Below are 21,896 nucleotides of genomic sequence, written 5' to 3'. Positions count from 1 at the left end.
TATTCAAAATTTATTTGCTAGCTACTTTGCCACACCAGTCATAATCCTTGTCCAAAGTTCCCTTTCCTTCCTGACTCTTGTCACCACTAGTGCACCTGGTGCCTGATTCCTTCTCCTGCTTATAGCAAAGGCACCACCCTAGATGCTATCCTTACTAACAAGGATTTGGCCACTCTTTCCAATATACTTCCGGTTGATTGGTCTGATCACCACCTCATCCTCTTCTCCTTGAACTGCCCCTCTACTCCCCCCACACCTATCAGCACTCTTCCCATTAAACTCACTCGTAGCCTTCGCCTCATCCCTCCGGGTGAACTCGAATCCACAATTAAAGCTCGCCAAATCCCCCCCCCCCTCTCGTAACACCAATGATCTCACTGATCATTACAACTTCTCCATACTCGACTCCCTCGACCTTATTGTCCCAATTAAACTCAAAAAACAAAAAAACATCCCCTCCAAGTCCTGGTTCAACGCCGACCTCAACAACGAAAGACGGACCCATAGACATTCAGAACGCACCTGGAGAAGTCATCCCTCCTCCGAAAACCTACCTCTACTCAGAGCCAACAGAGCCCTTTACAAAAAACATATCTTCAATGAGAAAGCAACCTTTCTCCGGTCTCAACATGACCAGGCTAAGAACCGTCCCAGAGAACTATTTAACATTGTTAAAAAACAAACTTCCTCTGGCCATCCTAAACTTATAGCCTCAGTGGAAAGATGCAAAGAAATTGCCAGTTTCTTCTCTAATAAAGTCAACACCATTGAACTATCCTTCTCTTCCCCTCCTCCCTCTCTCCACCCTCCTTCCCCCCAACTCACCATCCCAAATATCCCTAACTCACCCTCTTCGACCGCCACTCCTTCTCCCTACCGACCACCGCTGCCCAACCAACTCTCCCTCCCTAGCACCGCCATTTCTCTTACTTCCTCCACCCTCCAGCTACACCACCCCGCCCAACCCCTACTTACTAGCACCCAGTCTGTTTCTTCTTTGACTAATGCCCTTCCTAAAAACAATGCTTCATGGAGCACATTTAATCCTATTTCTGAAACTAATATCATCAATATCATCTCAAAACTCAAACCATCGTCTCATTCAAATGACCCCCTCCCCGCCCATTTAGTTAAAGAACACAAACATATCATTGCCCCTATCATCAACTCCCCACTCTCTTCCGGTTGCGTTCCTGCCTCCCTTCAGCTTGGCCAAATATCCCCCATTCTAAAAAAAACCTTTGCCGACCCTAACGATCTGAACAATCTGTGCCCTATCTCTAACCTTCCCTTCCTCTCTAAAGCCCTAGAAAAATGTGTTCTGTCCCAACTAGATAACCATATCTCCACTTTCAATTTATTCGACACTTACCAATCTGGGTTTAGAAAGGGATGCAGCACAGAAACAGCGATGCTCAATATAACTGATGACATTTATCGCTCTCTTGACAGAGGCGAATCCTCAGTACTTATACTCCTTGATCTCTCAGCTGCCTTTGATACGGTTCGCCATCCCACCTTGCTGAACACCATTAAAGATCGCTTTGGTTTTGAAGGCATTGTACTAAAATGGTTCACCCCCTTCCTCCAGAATAGATCTCAGCAAATTAAGCTCAGTCACTGCCTATCCAAACCCCAACCCATCACTCTCAGGGTCCCCCAAGGGTCTATCGTCTCTCCAACACTTTTCAACCTCTTCATGGAACCCCTCACTCTCATTCTTAAACAAGCCAAAATCAGTTACCACCTCTATGCCGATGATACACAACTATACTACACGATTAAATCACACAATGACATTCTTCACCTCAATGACACTTTATTGAAAGTCCAAGCCTGGTTTCACCTTAATCATCTTAAACGTAATCCTAAAAAACGAAATCATTCTTTTCACCACTAAACACAACTCCCTCCCCATTCAACTCTGGATCAAAGACATCAATGCTCTTAATTGCCCCTCTCCACCTCCAATTCTATCAAATCCCTTGGTATCAGTATTGATCAAAACCTTACTCTCATCCCCCACATTAAGAACACAGCGAAAAGTGCTCTTTTCACCCCGCACCACCTCAAAAAAATTAAACCTTTCATTCCTGCTGATGATTTCAAAATCGTTGTTCAATCTCTTGGCCTATCCAGGATTGACTATGGTAACGCCACTCTGGCTGGCACCCCCGAATCACACCTGGCACCGATTAGCTCTGTCCTCAACTTAGCCGCTAGACTGATCGCTGACTGTAGAAAATTTGACCCCATCTCCCCTGTCCTCAAAAATCTTAACTGGCTCCCAATTGAAGGTCGATCCACATACAAGATAGCCTGCATTATACACATAGGCCTTCACCAAGGCCTTCTTACCTTTCAAACAAACTACATAAAGCAGGGAGTACTAGATCCTTGAGAAGTACCAACTCCCTTGTCCTTATCCCTCCTACAATCAAATGTAAAAAGACCCAATCTCGTGCATTCTCAGTCAATGCACCTACAATCTGGAACTCTCTTCCCAAAGACCTTCGCTGCAACCCCTCCTACCCTCTCTTCAAAAAAAGATTCAAAGTACTTCTCCTCAATAAATACTGGGGATCCTAATCTGTATCTATCCTGAATCCTACTTCACACCCCCATCTCTATGCTCAACTCTCCCTTTACCTCCTTTTTCCGCTCTCCTGACCCCACTACTTACCTAACTCGTTTATTCTCTTTCTTTCTATTTCCACTTTAATTTATTTTAATGTTCATGTACACTCGAAAACTTTATATTGTACTTAATATGTACCTGTTTATGTAAAGCGGTCTGATACTCTAGGGTCCCGCAGCGCTATATAAAACCTTTTAAATAAATAAATAAATAAATAATACCTTAGGAAAGTACTATAGCTAATACGAAATTTAGAGGAGAATCCCCCTTTACACATAAGCTTTTTCGAGTAGCATATTTACTAGCAAGCTTCATTAATTGATCTCTAAATAACTCCGAATTTGCAATCTATTGCCAATTTTTTAAGTTCTGCTACTTATTCTTCACCGTCTCAATGATTCTTTTCTTGAGCTGATAGGCCCGGCACCTAGTAATTCAAATGCAAACTTTAGGTGCAAAATACCTATCCCGATAAAGTATAGTTCATGAAATGTGTTCACATCCCCTACAACCACCGCCTTCAACATCTGTGACAACTGTGAATACAAATTCAATCCTTGGGCTCCAAAGGAATGTAAAAAAATCCTTTTCTTTTTCCCTGGCAAAATCGCAATGGAGTCATCCACAGCTATCGATTAGTTCAAAATATACGGATCCGGACAGCCAAAAGGTTTGAGGAGGTCTGATGGTTAAGGCTTGTGTTTTCATTGTATATTAAAGGAATTGTCCAGTGTCCAAGATTCACTATGTTATGGGACTAGTCCACTGCCCGCATTTCACCTTTAACCCCCATAGTAGTGAGGCCTGGAAACACAATGTAAAGAAACAAATAAATGCAGAGCCAATCTCACTTCTTCCTATAAAACAGTCAACTAGCATGCTCCTCAATGCACAAAAGTATATGAAGTAGGCTGTATGAAGCATATTTCAATACAGAGCATAAATGCCCCAAGTATTGCTGAACACATAAACAATATATACTTGAATAAACGCTCTGTAAACGTTAATGTGCGGTAAATGTTGAAGAGTTCAATATCGAAAAATTGCTGCGCTCAATATCACACCCCATAATGTAGCAAAATAAGGAGCGGCCACCTTGTACGGCATCTTGCAGCTGTCTTGCATATCGTTTCCACAGATAGCGAATACTATGACGGCGGCATGCTGGGTCATGTAATGTGACCCCACATGATGACATAATCTACACACGTCCATGCTGGTCACATACCTAGAAGGAAGATGCTAATGTCAGTACAAGCTGTCAGCAACATGCGAGAATGAGGAACAAGATGGACACTTACCCAGCTCAAAAGATACCTTGTGTGTGCAACAGATGAACAGCTCCAACGCTTCGGCAGATACACCCTGCAAAAACATACCAAGGAAGGTTAAAAACGAATTAAATAAATAAATAATGCTTTTCTGAGGATCTGATGTTTCTTGCTCTCAATGGATAATCTGTACTTCAAAGAGCGAAGGAGACCAGTAACAGCATGCAACTTCTTGAATCAAGCGTAAAGTTCCTTTTCAGGCCGATCACTTCCAAATTGTTGTGAGGCAATAATGTAGTCACACCATGATGATAAGAAGGAAGTATTTATTCCACCTGATGAATTATACAACAGTTCATTCCAGATCCAACTCACACCTCTGCAACCTAACTCTTTCTGCCCCAACATTCTTCTGCATCACACATAAGAACATAGTTATGCATCATTCTTGTTCTAACCTGAAATCAGTAAGATAAGCCCACAACCCCATATCCTTTGAGGAGTTGGTAAGTGGTCAATGATTTGACGCTGGAATTGAGGTCATAAACCATTGATATATAGGTTGGCGAATCACTGTTTGGAAGAAATGTCACTCCCCTTCCAAATAGTAATTCAATATAGATTGTAAAACCCATTTTACCAGTCGTAAAACTTTTCCAATCCATAGAATGGGCTTTGTACATAACAAATGGGTCACTTGCTTCTGGATACCCAATAATTCTGTCAATCAAAGTTTTTGTGCTCTGAAAATCATTTTGTACATCAGGCCCATTGTTTCGTTGCTTCTTGACTTCAAAATTGTTGGTACTGCTTGAACGTAACATACATTTCTAAGTTGTGTTGGGGCCCCCACCCAAATTACAAACCTAATTTCTGACAGGAAAGAATTTCAACTTCAAGCTGAATAACCTAGGATTTTGGTGAGATACATAGAAAAGATGAAAGAGGTTGCTGGACATAATATTTTGGATAGAATTAAAGGAAATGGAAATAGATTGAAATATTTTATGGTGTGAGAGTAATGTATTCTTTGAAAAGAGTGCACCAGTGTATTTAAATAATTAGGAGGAAAAGAAGTAATGAAGGTAATAGTTAAAAATAATATTGAGACCCACATGGGTATAAAATGGAAGTGATATGTGAAAGGAAAGATAGGCAAAGGTCAAAAATAAGATTGTAAGATTAGCTTAAAAGTGGGGTATGAGAAGGAATGTAGTGAGACAGGAAAGAACATACAAAGAGGAGGGAAGTAACCCATAAGGAAGTTACGGTCAGAAAGAAGCGCTTGTATTAAACCATAATAAAAGCAGGCGTTTTGAGTATCAAAAAAGCTTTTCCTTTGTCGCTTTTTCTTATTTTGGGCTCACATCACAATCCTGATTAAGTCTTTTTACATAGTTACAAGTGACTTCTTTTGTAAGTTTATATTATTAACACCAGCACAATCTGTTTGTTCATCACGACTTGTAAACTGTCAAACTGTTATGCAAATAAAAACTTAAGTAAACAAAAATGCTAAATCCAATAAAAAATTCCAACACTCCCTAATACAAATGGCCAAAAATAGCCCAGCGCTGTACTTACATGTCACACACAACAGTCACAATAAAATACCATTATAGCCCAACATTCACAAAGATTTAGCATAGGGCTACAGCTCAAAGATGAACGAGCCATTTACAAAAAAGCCACGATTAGGCACGTGATTGCACCTGTTTTAAATTGATACTAGGATTATATGCGGGGTCAACATACTTTGCATGACTTCAGTTAATCAGTGTTTGTGAGATGGGAGGGGTTTGTGTTCGGTTCCCGCCCACTTGCACCCACTTTTAACGAAATATTTGGAGTTTGTAGTGATTTGTGTCGTTTAATGCTGCTTAATGTTGCACTGCTTAGTTACTCCCCACCCTTCTGAACAAAGAATAGCAAAGGAAGGGAGGAAGGGAAAGGGACAAACAATTGTGGTGAATAGTAACTATTGAAGAGGTAAGAGCATCACTAGTTCAGTACTGCCCCAAAGTTTCACATGGAAGAATTTAAACAGCAGTGGGTGATCAGCAGTGTCGAAAACCAAATATAGGACAGATTCTGGCAAAATAATATTTTACTGTGCATGTGCCGTTTTTTTCGGTCCTGTTGGGAACTAGAAGTTAATAGTGTTGCTAACATGAACATTTCCAAAATCCATGTTTTCTCTTCAGGCAAAGTAGAGGGACATTTGGTGCTGTAATATAATGGTTTGAAAAAATTCCCTTCTCAGATCCATCCCTGTAGTTGGGCATGTTGTTCTTTAGGAAAGAAATTCACAAGTTAACTTCAAACATCACCTCTGTGAGCATTGCAATTGAGGTAGATGTGTTATGATGTTGCTTTCAATGTTTAGAATATCTGAAGAACGATGTAATTACTTTCTGAGTTTTTATAATCGAGAACATAAAACCACACAATGTTCTTCTACTTTGAAATATTATTAGCAGTTTGTATAGATCTGCATGCAAATTGCCTCTTTATTCGATCAAACGCGTGTATTTCAACGTACTGCTGTTTAAGAGCACCTTCACCATTTACTTTTATGACATTGGGAGAGGCCATTTCCATAGTTTATGCTATCTTTATTTTTTTACATAGCCTTCATATGCGGAGTTTGATATTAGTGGAAACGTATTGGGGCTGATCTTCAATCAAGGAATGATATGGTAAGCAAATATTTTCTTCTATCAAATCCACTCATTATTTTAAATATTTTTGTGAAATTGAGGTTGTTTCAATAATGTGCATTTCTCACGTTCTTTTCAAGGCTTGAGCTATAGTCTGTCAGGGGCCTTATTACATTTACAGTGCACTTTCCCTGTTTGAGCCACGGCACTCCTTTAAAAAGGCGGCCCTGCGCAAATAGGGACAGTGCACCATATTAACATGAATGCGCTGCCCCAGGGCAGTGCAAACGTATTCTACCCTGGGCGCAGTGCATTCAATGAAATACAGAGGGAGGCTTCAAAGCTGCTCCGTGTTTCATGGTGCAGGTGGCACCCGCCTGCACTTTCAAGAGTGGAGAGAGATACCCTTTCTTGGTGGGTGCAGTGAGTGACTGCACCCGCCTGGAAGGAGATGTCTGGGTGTCTAAAGAACCCCCTTTCTCCCCTTCAGAGGGCTGCCTTTAGGAGGCACCCTGAAAGTGTGCAACCTTTTTGTGGCACACTTTCAGTGTGCCAAAGTGTGCCTCCTAAAGGCATGGTTGCCTCTGTGCCCACGTCCACAATAGGGTGCGGGCCCAGAGGCAAAGTGGTCCCCTCATTTGCATGGGGACATGCCATAGAAATGAGGGATTGCCCTCCAATGTTAGCGCTGACACTACAAGTGTGCCAACGCTATCTGTATTTCAGAAGGGGGTACACAAGCATCTGCGGCCCCTTCTGCAATACCAAGGCTCACAAAACTGGCACACATGCCCGTTGCGCCCCTGGTCCACTCTGTGTAGTAGGGACCCTGGTGAATAGTCCATATGCACTGTGCTGCCAGATTAAATTCCGCTTCATTCCTCATCTAAAGTTTGCCATCGCTGATAACCAGTAGATTTTCACCATTGATGATTCTATACATGTGATTACCTCCAGTTGGTAAATGTGTTATTTGTCTCTTCAAAATCAACTAGCCATGAGATTTGCGCCATACATAACTGCAATTGAACCCAACGCTACGTGGTAGCCAACGCAAAGGAGAACAAATGCTCAAATCACTTGGAGAAAGGCATTTCCCCAATCTAATCATCCTTTTATCATTTAAGGTGAATTAGAACAAGGTTGCTAAGTTGCTATGTTTTCCACTGCTAGAGAGACCCTTTTGCGTTCAGAATTAGATATTATTTCATTGTTATGGGTACACAGACAAAATATCGATTTTTAAAATATCGATATACAAAAATATCGAAGTTTAAATATCGATGGGACAAAATATCGAAGGTAAGTAATATCGACAGTCTTAATATCAATATTAGTATGATATCAGTAATATCAAAGTTTTAAATATCGATGTCAATAATATCGAAATAAATAACTTCGATGTTACTAATATCAATGTTTAAATAAATTTAGTGTATATTATATTGTATTTATTATGTTTTATTATTTATTTTTAATGTAATTTAATTAAATATTGTCTTTTACTACTGTAGCGGGTTGTGGGTTTATAGGGGAATAGAGTGGGAAGTAATTTAATTATGTTAAATTAATTATTAATTAGTAGAAATTATTAATTAATTAATTGAGAAATAATTTTTAATTATTTTTAATTAATTGATTAATTGATAAATATGTTCTGTAGCGGGTTATGGGTTTATAGGGGAATAGGGTGGGAAGTAATTTAATTATAATTAATTAATTGATATATGGTTGTACATATTTTAATTAATAATTAATTCGTAATTAATTTATATTAATTAGTTAATTAATTAATATAATTTTGTACATATTTATAATTATTAATTAGTTGGTAAATAATTAATATTAATTATTTAATTGCATTAATTATAGAATTTTTTTTATATATATTTTTTTGTTATTCTTAATTAATTGATTTGGAAAAATATTATTAATTATTAAATTAAATTAATTACAGCTAATGTGCTAATATATTTACTTTATTGTTATTGTTAATTAATAATTAATTGGTAATTAAATAATATTAATTAATTTTGGGTAAAGGAGTATTTTTAGGGTTCAGGGTCAGTTTTCAGTTTTTGGGTAAAGGGGTATTTTTAGGGTTCTGGGTCAGTTTTCAGTTTTTGGGTAAAGGGGTATTTTTAGGGTTCAGGGTCAGTTTTCAGTTCATGGGTAAAGGGGTATTTTTAGGGTTCAGGGTCAGTTTTCAGTTTTTGGGTAAAGGGGTATTTTTAGGGTTCAGGGTCAGTTTTCAGTTTTTGGGTAAAGGGGTATTTTTAGGGTTCAGGGTCAGTTTTCAGTTCATTGGTAAAGGGGTATTTTTAGGGTTCAGGGTCAGTTTTCAGTTTTTGGGTAAAGGGGTATTTTTAGGGTTCAGGGTCAGTTTTCAGTTTTTGGGTAAAGGGGTATTTTTAGGGTTCAGGGTCAGTTTTCAGTTTTTGGGTAAAGGGGTATTTTTAGGGATAAGGGTCAGTTTTCAGTTTTTGGGTAAAGGGGTATTTTTAGGGTTCAGGGTCAGTTTTGGGTTTTTGGGGTACAGGGATATTTTTAGGGTTCAGGGTCAGTTTTGGGTTTTTGGGGTACAGGCGTACAGGGTAAAAACAAAAAAATATTACATTAAATCAAATAAATAACATTAAAACAAAATAATTTACATTAAATTATTAAGTGTTTTATTTATTTTAAATGTATATGTATTAGTTTTAATTTTGTTTTAATATTTTTATTTAATATTTGTAAAATGATATGTATTTTAAAATTATTTTTACATTATTATTAATACATTTAAAAAAACGATATTTTTGATTCCGATATTTTTGTACTACGATATTATTTTTTCGATATTTTTGTACTTACCTTTATGAAGATAGGATTCCGATATTTTTGATGTCGATATTTTTGCTCCGATATTTTTGCATTTCGATATTCTGTCTGTCGATATTATGTCAGACATTCATTGTTATGAATGGCTTCTATTGGATTCCATTAACCTGAATAACTGTAACGAAATCCAGTTAGTCACAAACGATTTTTCCAACTATATGTCTCCAAGAAAGTGGTCACTGTTCCCCTGCTTTGCTTCGGCATGTGGAGACTCAACAGCCTCATTATGCCTCTTCTGCTATTGCACAGACCCAAGGGAGGCATGAGAATGTAGGCAGTATTTTACTTACATTTACTGCCACATTCCCCTGTCTGCATGGATCTCTGGCAAGGGGAAACAAGCTGTGTAGTGCCATGCTAAGTCTCATTTACGAATGGAAAGCTCAACTTTAACAGGAAAATTAAAGGGGGAAAGAAGACACAGAGGATAGTGAGGTGGGTGGTAATTATCTTTAGGCGGGGTCAAAATGTAGAGACGGGGGGGGCAGGAGGCACTTTTTTTTCTTTTTTATTATTTGGGTATGGGAAGGGTAAATGTGAAACATGGTGGAGATGGGTGGCAAGAGGTCAGACATTTTTATATATTTGGAGTTGGTGAATAAATGTAGAGGGTGGTGGGGGTTGGCAAAATGTTATCTTTGGTAGGGGAGCCATGTGGGGAGCCATGTGCCCTCACAATTTACTTCTCTGGCCCTGTGTAGATGTTGAAGGCAGGGATTTGTTGCCATACACAACTTGAAATTAAAGATGGGTATGTTTTTCATTTTGAGGGTCCCAAATGATATTGCAGACCATTCAATCTTTGCTGTGTCTATTTAATGTCAATTGGAAAAAACAACTCCGTTATTCACTCATACCCAGCTTTAATTCTATAGGTAGGATGTGGTGTTAAGCCAGAACTGGTGAAACAGGTTTGAGTTTTGACATTGGCGCAGATCCTGTGATTCTTGGCAAATCACATAAGCTCCCCATGCCTAAAGGAAATTGCATGACCTTGTGTAATTTAACTGGTGCACATGGGAAGCACTCTAATACTTTCAGATTGAGCTTGCCCAATATAAAATTGCAACAACAAAAAATATGTGGTGAGATAGGAGTACAGATATGTGATCCTCACAGACTTCTAATATAGAGGTATACAAATCCTTAAAGGGATGACCTGGCCATTGTTAAATATTGCAGCACCGCCAAGCACAATACGACTCATGGAGGTTTTTACTCTATGAAACTGCTGGTGGTGAGGAAAGAAAGGGTGCCCTACAGTTCCCCCTCTTGGCTCTCTTGCATGGGGGTGCATACAAGGGGGGCACATGTTGTGCCCCTCTGTGTGCATGCACCCCTTCTCTGAAGGGCATGGAATGCAGTCTCTGCTGTGCAGGAGCATGCACTGGCTGTCTTGCTGTGGTGCAGTTTAAGGCTCACATATGAGCCTTTAAACTGCACCACCGCAGGACTGCCATGATGCCCACCCGCCAGACCCCAATAATACTCGTAATCTGGCAGGCGGGAGGTCGCCCTATCTGGCAGTGTGGGAGTGGGGTAGTGGTTTTACGGCCTCCTCCCACACCTCTAAACTTGTTATCGGGCCCTTAGTATGCCTGATTTTGCTATGATGAGGTGTCACATACCAACCTCAATGGTTCAGGACAAATTGACATATTAGTTGTGGTCATGATAGCAGAGACAAGTTGGAGGCAGTGTGATCATTTTTCATGCCCTGATGGAAGTTAAGAGCGAGTAGAAAGGTATTTTCAAGTATTTGGAACAAATACTGAGTTTTTAATACTGTGATACATAAATATCACGTCCCAGTATTAATAATGTTAGAGTAATTGATATTATTTTTCTGTACTACAATTTGTAATTTAAAATGTTCCATTTTTTTAAATTAAATTAGTACCTTAATACAAGTCTGGTGTTCTAGGGCCCACCAGACTCACGGGGCATGGCTGTGGCAGTCCAGCAACCACCACACTGGCAGTCCAACTGCCATATTATACGTTTGGGAGTTGGACCTCTATTTGAATGCCACAACCACCAGGGAACTTTGTTCCCTGGTGGTGGTGAGGCGGTCAGGAGCTCAAAATATGCTAGTGGTGCTGCATACGCATCTGGACCACACCTATTGTCAGGATCCCTGGTTCTCCCACCATCCACTACTACTCCAGAACAGAGCCCACCGCCCTCCTTGCCAGACCCTGCAACAAGAAATGCTGCTGTACTTCTCCTTGCTCCATAGCAGGTCCCATTTCCTGCCACAACTGCTGATTCACCTGCAACACAACTCACCAGGCACCCCACCTCTTGATATGACTACTTGCCATTCACTCGACTGCATCCTACTCAACGTCTGCTCCCTCTGCAATCATGTGACCGAGATATAGAGCACCATTACCACCCTCGCCCCAACATTGTCTTCCTCACAGAGACCTAGCTCAACGCCGTCTCCGCACGGAACATCATGGCAGCCACACCGGTGGATAAAAGATTCGCCACCATGACCCCATCAACAAACACCAAGGTTGAATCACCATGATACACAAGGAATCCATCCACTGCACCATCACGATGGGCGATTACAGATCGATCATGGAGCACCTCAACTTCCAGCTGAGTGTAGATGGTAAAACCACCATCGAAGGCACTCTCGCCTATAGAAACCCAGGACCCCACACAAACTTCTGCAAGATTATCCCCAAATTCATCATCGCCAAGCCATAGACACAAAACAATACATCTTCCTTGGGGCCCTCAATTTCCACCTCAATGACTCCCAACGACCCCAACACTTCCAACCTTCTAGACAGCATGAACATCAGTGGCCTAACTCACTAGGGGCCAGATGTAGGTCGGTCGGTAATGGCCGAAAATCGGTATTTTCGGCCGTTACCGATCGGAAAATAGGTGATAGGTATGTAGGGGGCATTATTTTACCGAATCGGTAAAATTACCGAATCGGTAATTTTACGGATTCAGTAAAATAACAAATCGGTAAATTAACCGAATGTGAGCCACCCAGATGTAGGTGGGACTCTTCAGAGTCCCAGAAGCCTTAACGAATCGGTATTTTACCATCAAATCCAATTTGATGGTAAAATACCGATTCCGGCGTGCATGCACATGTGTGCATGCACACTTATGCCATGTGACAGGCAGACCTGCCCTTAGGGCATGTATGCCTGCCACATGGCACCCAAGCCTGTTTTGGGGGTGCCAGAGGGTGTCAAAGTGACACCCCCTGCACCCTTGTGAAAATCGGTATTTACCGATTCGGTAAATAACGAATCGGTAATGCCCATTCATTCCTATGGGCTTCAAAGCCCATAGGAATGAATGGGCATTACCGATTCGGTATTTACCGAATCGGTAAATACCGAAATCATCCGATTCGGTATTCCAGCACATCTGGAATACCTACATGTCCACCCCATAGATTTACCGATTTTTAATTACCGAATCGGTAAAATTCGGTAATTAAAATTCGGTAAATCTATTTCACCTACATCTGGCCCATAGTCACTGACCAAATGCACATTGCAGGACATATGTTAGATCCCATTTTCGCAGCTAGCAACAGAGTCAAATACAGCCCAACACTGAGTTCACCTGGTCAGATCACTCCATCGACCACCAGACTGCTAAACACCTCTCATTGCAACTGGAACAATGTATCTGAGAGCCAGTGGGCAGATGCCCTCAGCTCCTCCCCCACACCACTTCGGACATCAAACAAACAAGAAAACTAAAACTTCACCACCTTTATCTCTGACAGCGCTAACAAAGTCACCCCCAGCAAAAACCTTCAAACCCCAAAGACACTCCAAACAAGCCAGCTGGTACACCTCAAAACTTAAAACAGGGAAACACAGCGGCATGCAACTGGAATGGAGATGGCGTACCACCAGGGTTCCCACTGATTAAACCACCTTCAAGAACTCACTCAGCCAGTATCACAAACTACTTGAAGTCACCAGAAGGCACACCTAGACACCTGCATCCAAGCCAGCTACAAACACAGCAAATAACTCTTCAGCATCACCAAGGAGTTCTCCCAACCCCACCGCAACTCAAAACAGCACCTCCCCCTCACAGGAGCTGTATGACTCCCTTGCCAACTACTTCCACAGTAAGATATCCACCATCTGCAGAAACTTTGTACCCAACCCATCACCACCAACACCCTCAGCCTTCTAGACCCCGCAGACGCCCCCACAAACAACAGAAGTACCAGTTGGAACCAACTTTCTGCTCAAAACACCTCCAAAATTGTGCACTCCATCCACTCAGGACCCCCCACAGACCCTTGTCGAGATCACATGTTCAGCCTTGGCAACAGCGCCATCAGCAGCAAACTCACTGACATTCTCAATACATCCATCACCTCAGCCACCCAACTGGATGATTGGAAACACACCAAAATCAAACTTCTCCCAAATAAACCCTCTGCTGACCCCAACAAACTCAAAAATCTCTGTCTGAACCCCCTGCTCCCTTTCCCAGCCAACGTACCCAAGAAAGCTGTTAACCAACCACTCACTGCATACCTATAGGATAAAGCTTTTGGAGGCAACACAATCCAGATTCCACTCCAACCACAGCACCAAAGCAGCCCTGATGAATGCAATAGATGATTTCGGAAGTCTCCTGGACCGAGGAGACTGGCCTGCGATGATCTTTCACGTCCTCCCAGCAGCTCTCAACACCGTCTCTCCCCCACACCCTTCTCAATAGGCTCCATCACATTGACATCAGGAACAATGTACTGAAATGGATTGTATCCTTCCTCTAAGGCAAAACTCAGAGAGTCCTCCTCCCTCCTTTCAACTCGAAGCCCAAGGACATCATCTGCGCATACCCCAAGGATCGTTTATCAGCTTCACCCTAATCAACACCTATATGACCTCCTTGGCCAACATTGTCAGAAACCACAGACTTAACATCATCTCCTACGTAGACGATACCCACTTCGTTCTCTCCCTATCCAAAGACCTTTCCACTGCAAAGTCCAGCTTCCACCTCCTCATGACCAGCATCACTGACAGGATGATGGACAACTGCCTCAGGCTCGACACAGACAAAACAAAGGTTCTGATCTTCGGGAATACCACCTCACCGTGGGATGACTCCTGGTGGCCTGCCAAAGTAGGACCCCCCTCCAACCTCATGGACCAAGCCGAAACCTTTGTATCATTCTTGACAACAAACTCAACATGAAGAACCAGACAATGCAGTCTCCTGTGCCTGCCTCTTCACAATCCACATCTCCATACGCTTATCAAATTGTCCCAATCTCCACCAGATTAACCATTTTGCAAGCCCTAGTCACCAGCCGCTTGGAGTATTTCAACGTTCTGTACACTGGAGTCACAGCACACTTCCTGAAAAGACTTCAAATCACACAGAACTCAGCCGCCAGACTCATCCTGAGCCTCCCAAGACAGACACACATCACCCCCCACCTGAGGAACCTCCACTGGCTCCCCATACACAAATAGTGCCATTCAAGCTGTTGACAGACTCCTATAAAGCTCTTCAAAACCAAGTACCTGCATACCTCAAACACTGCCTGAGTTTCCACTGCCCAGCTAGAATTCTATGCTCTGCCTCTCTCTCGCTCACACCCCCTGCATCCGTCGCAGCAACAGTGAAGGCCGTTCCTCCTTCTACCTTGCTGTAACATCCTGGAGCTGCCTCCCCGTCCACTTCAGGACATCCCCCATCCAGGAATTCAGAAGGGGACTTAAGACCTGGCTCTTTGAATTAAGCCCCATACAGCAGATATCATTTCCTGGATAAACTCGCGGGTGATTAGTGCACTCTACAAATCTGACTGATTGATTATTTTTTTTTTTTAATTAACCTCACTTTTACAATTTTATTTTAATGTATTTGAAAAATTCTTTATTTACTGTTGTTATTGAAAACCATGAAATAGACCGAGAAGGTCAAAGATGAAGTGGTTAAGAAGCTAATAAAACCTGTAAGTCTTACTACTTGGAGTGCAGAGACCTCAAATCAACCTCACATGTTTCATTATATAACAGTTCAAATGCCTTTCTTATACTTTCATTAATCTGGACAGGGTTCTCGGAGACACTCCCATTTTCACTGACCATCAGTTTACCAATATAGTTCTTTGCTATGCCTGCTCTTGCCTTCCATGCAAGCAACCTACCACTCTTCTGCCCATATGCAGATCTAGCTAACGCTCTCACGCTATTCTCAATCAGCCCCCTGAAGGCCTCTTGTTACTTCTTCTGTTCTCCTCACCTTTTCTCATAATGTTCTAGTCTTAACAGGTGCTATCTTACGAAGGAACCCTCGCATTTGTGGCTTATAGGCATCGCACACACTATAAAAGGCAAGGCAATACCCTCATTTTCTTTGTAGAAGATTCTAATATTTTCTCTACGATTTTTTATTACTCCTTGGTCGACTAAAAGTGTTCTGTCCACTGTCCATCTCCCTTTACCCAAACCTTCTGATAATTGTGCCGTTAGTAGGACACCCTTATTTTACTTCTGAGGGTGTTACCCACTAAAAACCCATCTATTTTTGAATGGATTTGGTACTTTTTACTTTAGAAGGTATACCCCCTCTCTGCCCCCACCTTCCAACGCCATGCATCACACAGGCCACAATCATGCAGCAAACCTTTAAAGCTTTAGTAACCTTAACCATAGCAACTACCTTTCTAGTGGGTGTGGTGTCCAACTCTCTATTCAAAAGATTGTTAAAATCCCCATCTATTACTAATGGACCAGGAAATTCCACTATAGTGAGCCATAATGTTTCAAGCGGTCCAGGATCATCAGAGCTTGGTCAATACCCTGAGTAAATAAGGATACTCCACATTTAAGTTTCCTGACTACCCATCTGCCTGCTACATCTGTCCTATAGTCTAGAAGATCTAGACCAGAATTCTTCCTCAATGAAAGTTCAATACCCCTATGGGTAATTGCCTGATCAGTGCATACAAAATCCTGTATCCACTTCTGCCTCCCAAATAATTTCTTACACTATCCAAAAGTAAGATGTGTCTCCTGTAAAAAAAAAAGGACCTGAGCCAGACTATCCTGAAGATATTGCATAATGAATTTCTGCTTCTGCTTTGTCCTCAACCCATTTATATTCTGGGTTAAGATCTGGATCTGCTTCATCCTCTATCTAACTATATGCCTCAGATGCTGCAGTCAGGCGCTGCAAATAAAGGCCTGAACCTAATCTGAAGTGCCGAAGATCAACTCTAAGGCTAATAATGCTACTAACCATATTATTAATAATAACGAGAAAGAGGACTATACTTTTGTGTATTTTTTTTCAACTGCTCCCCTACCCTGCACTCTCTACCCTGCCTCCCTACTCCTCGAGGAACAAACCCAAAACTAAATGGTATGATCCTAAATGCCCTGTGGATCTTTTGCATATTGGTGTGACTTCCACCTATCACATTACACAATTGTGAGGACACTCAACTTTAGATATACCTTAAGTTTCTTTCTGCCCTAAAGCTTGCACATTCCTAATATGCTTGTCAGCCTGATCTACTTTCCTTGTGTTATGCATCTCATTATTCCCCATTACTTTTAATATGGCTTGGAATGTCAACTGCACCTTGGCGCCAACTTTTCAAATCTCGTCCATTCTTTGACCCAAGTCCCACTGTATCTGCTCTGATGCTCTACTGATATCTGACCTAATACTGCACAATACCCCCCACTAACAGTGTTCTAGAGCTCTTTCTAATATTTGCTCCTTTGCAGACTATTATGAAAAGTTCAGAAACATTCTCCTCTGCCTCTTCTGCACTTCTTTCAAATCATATGGGTCCCTATGTACCTGTTGAATGTCTTTCACCAAATCCAGATAATCGCTATCACTCAGAGCCTTTCTAAGAAATATTATAACAAACCCTTTCAAATCATCCTGCTCTGAACCCTCAGGTACATTTAATATTCTCAAGTTGTTTCGGAGTGAGTGGTTTTCCAACCTCTCAAGGTCATCCAATAGGCTTTGATTTTTGCTTTTATTAATGTGAGTATCTCTGAGGAGTTATCTCTAAGTTTCTTGCTCATCTCCCTGACTTTTAATTCAAAAGCAGTAGTCCACTGTGCAACATCGTCTAACTGCCCCTCTAAGGTCTGATCAATAATCGGGATCTCTTTTTGGTTAGCTTCGGAGACTTCAAATCATTTCTGCATCTCTGCTTGCAGACTTGTTATCATGGACTCTATGCTTATAGTGCTCACACTCTCTCTCTACCTCCCTGATTTCCCATTGTCCTGTGTGCATCTTTCATTCCCCTTTGTGCTCCTGTCACAGGGATTCTGCTGGTAAAGCAGAACTGTGCCTTGGAATAACAGGACATCAGAATGTAAGGACTGAGTCTCTCTACCATGTCTGTACCTGTCGGCTCAAATCATGGCTATTTCACAGGACCTCACTTGAACTCTTAACCTTCCCAGAGTAGCAGGTGATTTTGGCAACCTAGCACATGCACCTGTAGTCCTCAAGGGAACCATGTGTGGCGTGGTGGAGAAGTAACGATAAGACAGGGAGTGATTTGTTTCAGAGGTTTATTAGTTACTTCACAAATACAGGCCACTGTCTCTAAATAACGTAAAGTCTTTATGGGGTAGAAGAACGTCTTCTCTCTCTTTTTGACATAAAGTAGCTCCTCTGGGTTTCAGAATCCAAAAAAACAGGAAGAGTTGACTCGCCGTGCAGAGCAAAAGAAAGACGATTCTGGTTCCAGAACACAAAAGGAAAGAAAAGAAAAGAAGGTTTGGTATAAAGGACGTTCTTTGCCTTTAGATTAATCAGAGAAGGAAGTGAAGGGCTGGGTACCCGATCACCACCGTGATTCGCGCTACTACCAGGAGAGTTATGTTATCAACCCCGGGTATTTGTCTTAATCTGCTGCCCCGGTGCGTTCACCCCGCAACCCCGGCCTTCCCCTACCACAGACAGCGCCTATTTGACCTCGTACCTTGTGAAGCCACGACCCTCATGGGCGGTGGCCGCTTTCAGAGTGGTGCCGGAAGGGCCCGGTTCCCTCTTCTCGTCTTTTCCGGGTGGCGACTTCTTCACGGCCAGGATCTCCTATTCCTGGCTGTTCGGAATCGGCAATTCCTCCCCAAACGCTGGCGCGATGACAAAGGTCTGTATGCTTCGTTCTTCAATGGACTCCTCGGCGATTTCTTTCCAGCGTTCCCCAAGCGAGAGCGACGTCTCTTCCATGGGAAAGGAAGTCCAGGTTACCATTCTCAGAGCCCTTGCTATGACGAACGTCAAACGAGAAGGGCTGTAAAGCCAGAAACCAGCGTAGGATGCGCAGATTGTTCCCTTTGTTTCTGCTCAACCAAAGGAGTGGGGCATGATCAGTATAAAGGATAAAATGGAAACCCTTAAGGTAATACCACAACTTGTCCACTGCCCACTTGAAAGCAAGACACTCCTTTTCTATTATGGGGTATCTCTGTTCCCTAGGATACAATGTGCGGCTCAAAAAGAGGATAGGGTTCTCAAGCCCATCAGGAGATAGTCGGGAAAGCACCACCCCCACCCCATGCTCCGATGCATCAGTCTGTAAGAGGAAAGGTCTGGTAAAGCCTGGAGAACGTAATGTGGGACCGGAAGTGATAGCTTTTTTTAATTTTAGGGAGGCTTGTGTAGCAGCAAGAGGTGGATGAAGAAGGTCTTTGGTTTTAACATCTTTCTCTAGGAGGTCTGTTAGGGGGCTGCCATTTCAGAGTACTGAGGTATGAAATGGTGATAATACCCAAGGAGGCCCAAAAAAGCCCTGACCTCCGTCTTGGTGATAGGAAAAGGGGCTTGTGTAATGGCTTTATCCTTTTCTTCTTGTGGTTCTATATGTCCGTTTCCTAAAAGAAACCCTAAGCACTTCACCTTCTGGAAACCTACTTTTGATTTTTTTGCATTGATGTGTAAACCAGCCGATTGAAGAGCTCGTAGCACCTGTTGGCAAAGCTGTAAGTGTGTGTCCCATGTGGGGCTAAAGATGACTATGTCATCCAAGTAGGCCAAAAAATAGGCTTGGGTGTCTGCCAGTACTCTATTCATGAGGCGTTGAAAGGTGGCAGGTGCCCCGTGTAACGGGAAGGGTAAAACAGTGAATTTATTTGTTCGAAATATATGGGCGACATAATTTCTTCCTTGGTGCTTGTTTGTGGTTTTAGCCTCTTGTCCGCTGCTGCTTTTAGTTTAAAGTATAGTGTCTTTGGATTGTCGGAGGAGGTCCCTCACTCTTTTCTGAACTGCACTCTATACGCCTCTGTGTCCATTCCGAGGTGGTCCAGAATTATTTCTTTTATTTCGTGGTATGGTATATGGCCGGTTGCAGGGCTAGACACCCGACCACCACCGTGATTCGCACTACTACCGGGAGAGCTATGTTATCAACCCCTGATATTTGCCTTAATCTGCAGCCCCGGTGCAATCACCCCGCAACCCTGGCCTTCCCCTACCCCAGACAGCGCCTAATTGACCCCATACCTTGTGAAGCCACAACCCTCCTGCCTTGTTGTACTGTACTCTGAATGCAAGCTGCCATAGCTCTTAGTTTTTGCCTGTAACTTTGTTTGTCCAAATTGTTTATTTGGTATTTTGTTCTCCCGCACTTCCCTCCTTATGTTGGGTGCAGAACTGTGTCCCATTGTATTGTTTTTTCATTTATTCCTGACCTTATTTGAAACATTGTCTCAATAAAACTCCTTGTCCGGCTGATCATTGGATCTATATGTGAGAAGTTGGCCTGGTATATAATGCTCACTAATTTTTAGTGATCACTTTGTACCATGCCAAGCAACCCTTATGATGATGGTTGTAATTCAACCTTGTAGACCAGTTATCCTAGTGGTAACGTGGACAAAGCAGTCTTAGGCTAAACTCTGAAAGGCATGTGAAGCCAGCTGTACTACCATACACAACCCCCTTGAATACCAAATGAAAGGGACACCACACAGATATATATTGAAAATATATATTGATTTATTAACTATAAAATCCCCTGGACTCTTTATGAGCACAGAAGCACAAGCGTTAAATCACAAGACAGTTTAAAATACACAAAAGTTGCACAATATGGATGAGCCCTAGGGGCCACCTAAACCATATACTAAGAAAGTGGTATAAGAGATACCAATAGGAAAGGGAACAGGCCTAGGGCCTTGGGAATCGCTGGAGCTATTCGAGACTAGCAGTGACTAAGTCGGGAAAGGCCCGCGGGACTCGGGTGCAGTGTTCAAAGTGCACGCACTTTCCAATGCAAAGTCTATGGTGCATAAAAAGTACAAAGTTAGAAAGTTAGGAACCTTCCGAGTGACCTATGGAGCTGAAACTTAATACACAGGCCCTTGAGATGCGTACCAGTGCAGGAGCACTGGCGGAGCTGAGTTACCTCACCCACAGGAAGCGGGTGCACAGGGTCGAAGTAGTGTCGGGTTTCGTCACGCTGGTCGATGGTGCTTGGAGCTGAAGATGCTGCAGGCGGCTCGATGTGAAGAGTTCCGGTGGATCCAAGGGTGGATCTGAAGATGTGAAGACCTGAAAGCAGAGGGGACAATGTTCAAAGTCACTAGCCAGTGACTACCGTGGAACCAGATTGGAACCAGGCGATGTCGGGTGCAAACAGGCGTTGTCGGGTAGCTTCTCTCTGCAGCCACGTAGACACCGGAGGTTGAGGACGTCCAGGAGTCGGTCACGAACTGTCCCACGTAGGCTTTTCGCTGTTGGCGGTGTCGGCAACTTGATCGAAGCAAACAGGCCTTGGCTAATGCAAGCCACGCAGGAATCAAAAGATGCTTAACACTCGGACCAGCAAGGTCAGAGCGAGTGCTCCTTTTCACAGGAGCTTGGGTAGGTCTGGCGCAACCAGACCTGCTGTGTAGTTAGTCGGATTCGTCGCCAAGATGGCCGCTGACCACGTGGCAAGTGGCCGGGATGGCGCGTCGAGTGGCACAATGCAAAAGGGCCCCACGCAGATCGTGGAGATGCTGGGGGGCTGATCTTCGGTGTAAGGGCTGCTCGGTGGTGGGGGTTCTCAATCCCCAAAGCACAACATCGAGGATACCTCAGAAGCTGCGCAGTCAGCTTTTCGAGTGTCTTCCAAGAGGTCCGGTCCCACGTCACTCGGTGCCTCCACGGGTCCCTTCTTTGCAGGGACTGTAGATCGGGCTCTGAGAGGTCTGGGAGTCTGGTTCTTGTTGGGCTCTGGGCTCTGGGCTCCGGCTCCGGTGGGAGGCGGCGGCAAAGCAGACGTCAAGTTGCTGGTTGGTGCCTGTGTTCACAGGGTGGCCACTCCTAGGCCACAAGGGAGATTCTCTTCAGTCTTCTGAGTAGCAGAATGTCGAAGTCCAGTCGTCTTCTTAGTTTCAAGTTGATTCAGGATGATCTGCTGTGCAATGGCACTGCTCCCACTCTTAT

General features: G+C 42.8%; 1 protein-coding gene across 1 annotated transcript in view; it reads left to right on the top strand.

Annotated features, from left to right (window-relative positions):
* Nucleotides 1–21,896, top strand: part of LOC147688814 (transmembrane channel-like protein 2) — a 523,112-nt gene that overhangs the window by 248,452 nt on the left and 252,764 nt on the right. Inside the window, exon 13 of the mRNA XM_086939828.1 lies at nucleotides 6,541–6,608. Within this exon, the coding sequence (XP_086795954.1) occupies nucleotides 6,541–6,608 (68 nt within the window). The remainder of the gene's footprint in view (nucleotides 1–6,540; nucleotides 6,609–21,896) is intronic.

The sequence above is a fragment of the Lissotriton vulgaris genome, chromosome 10, assembly GCF_964263255.1.
Source record: "Lissotriton vulgaris chromosome 10, aLisVul1.2, whole genome shotgun sequence".
NCBI classification, from domain to species: domain Eukaryota; kingdom Metazoa; phylum Chordata; class Amphibia; order Caudata; family Salamandridae; genus Lissotriton; species Lissotriton vulgaris.
Note: the sequence above shows the minus strand (reverse complement) of the source record. Positions and strands in the feature narration are given on the sequence as shown.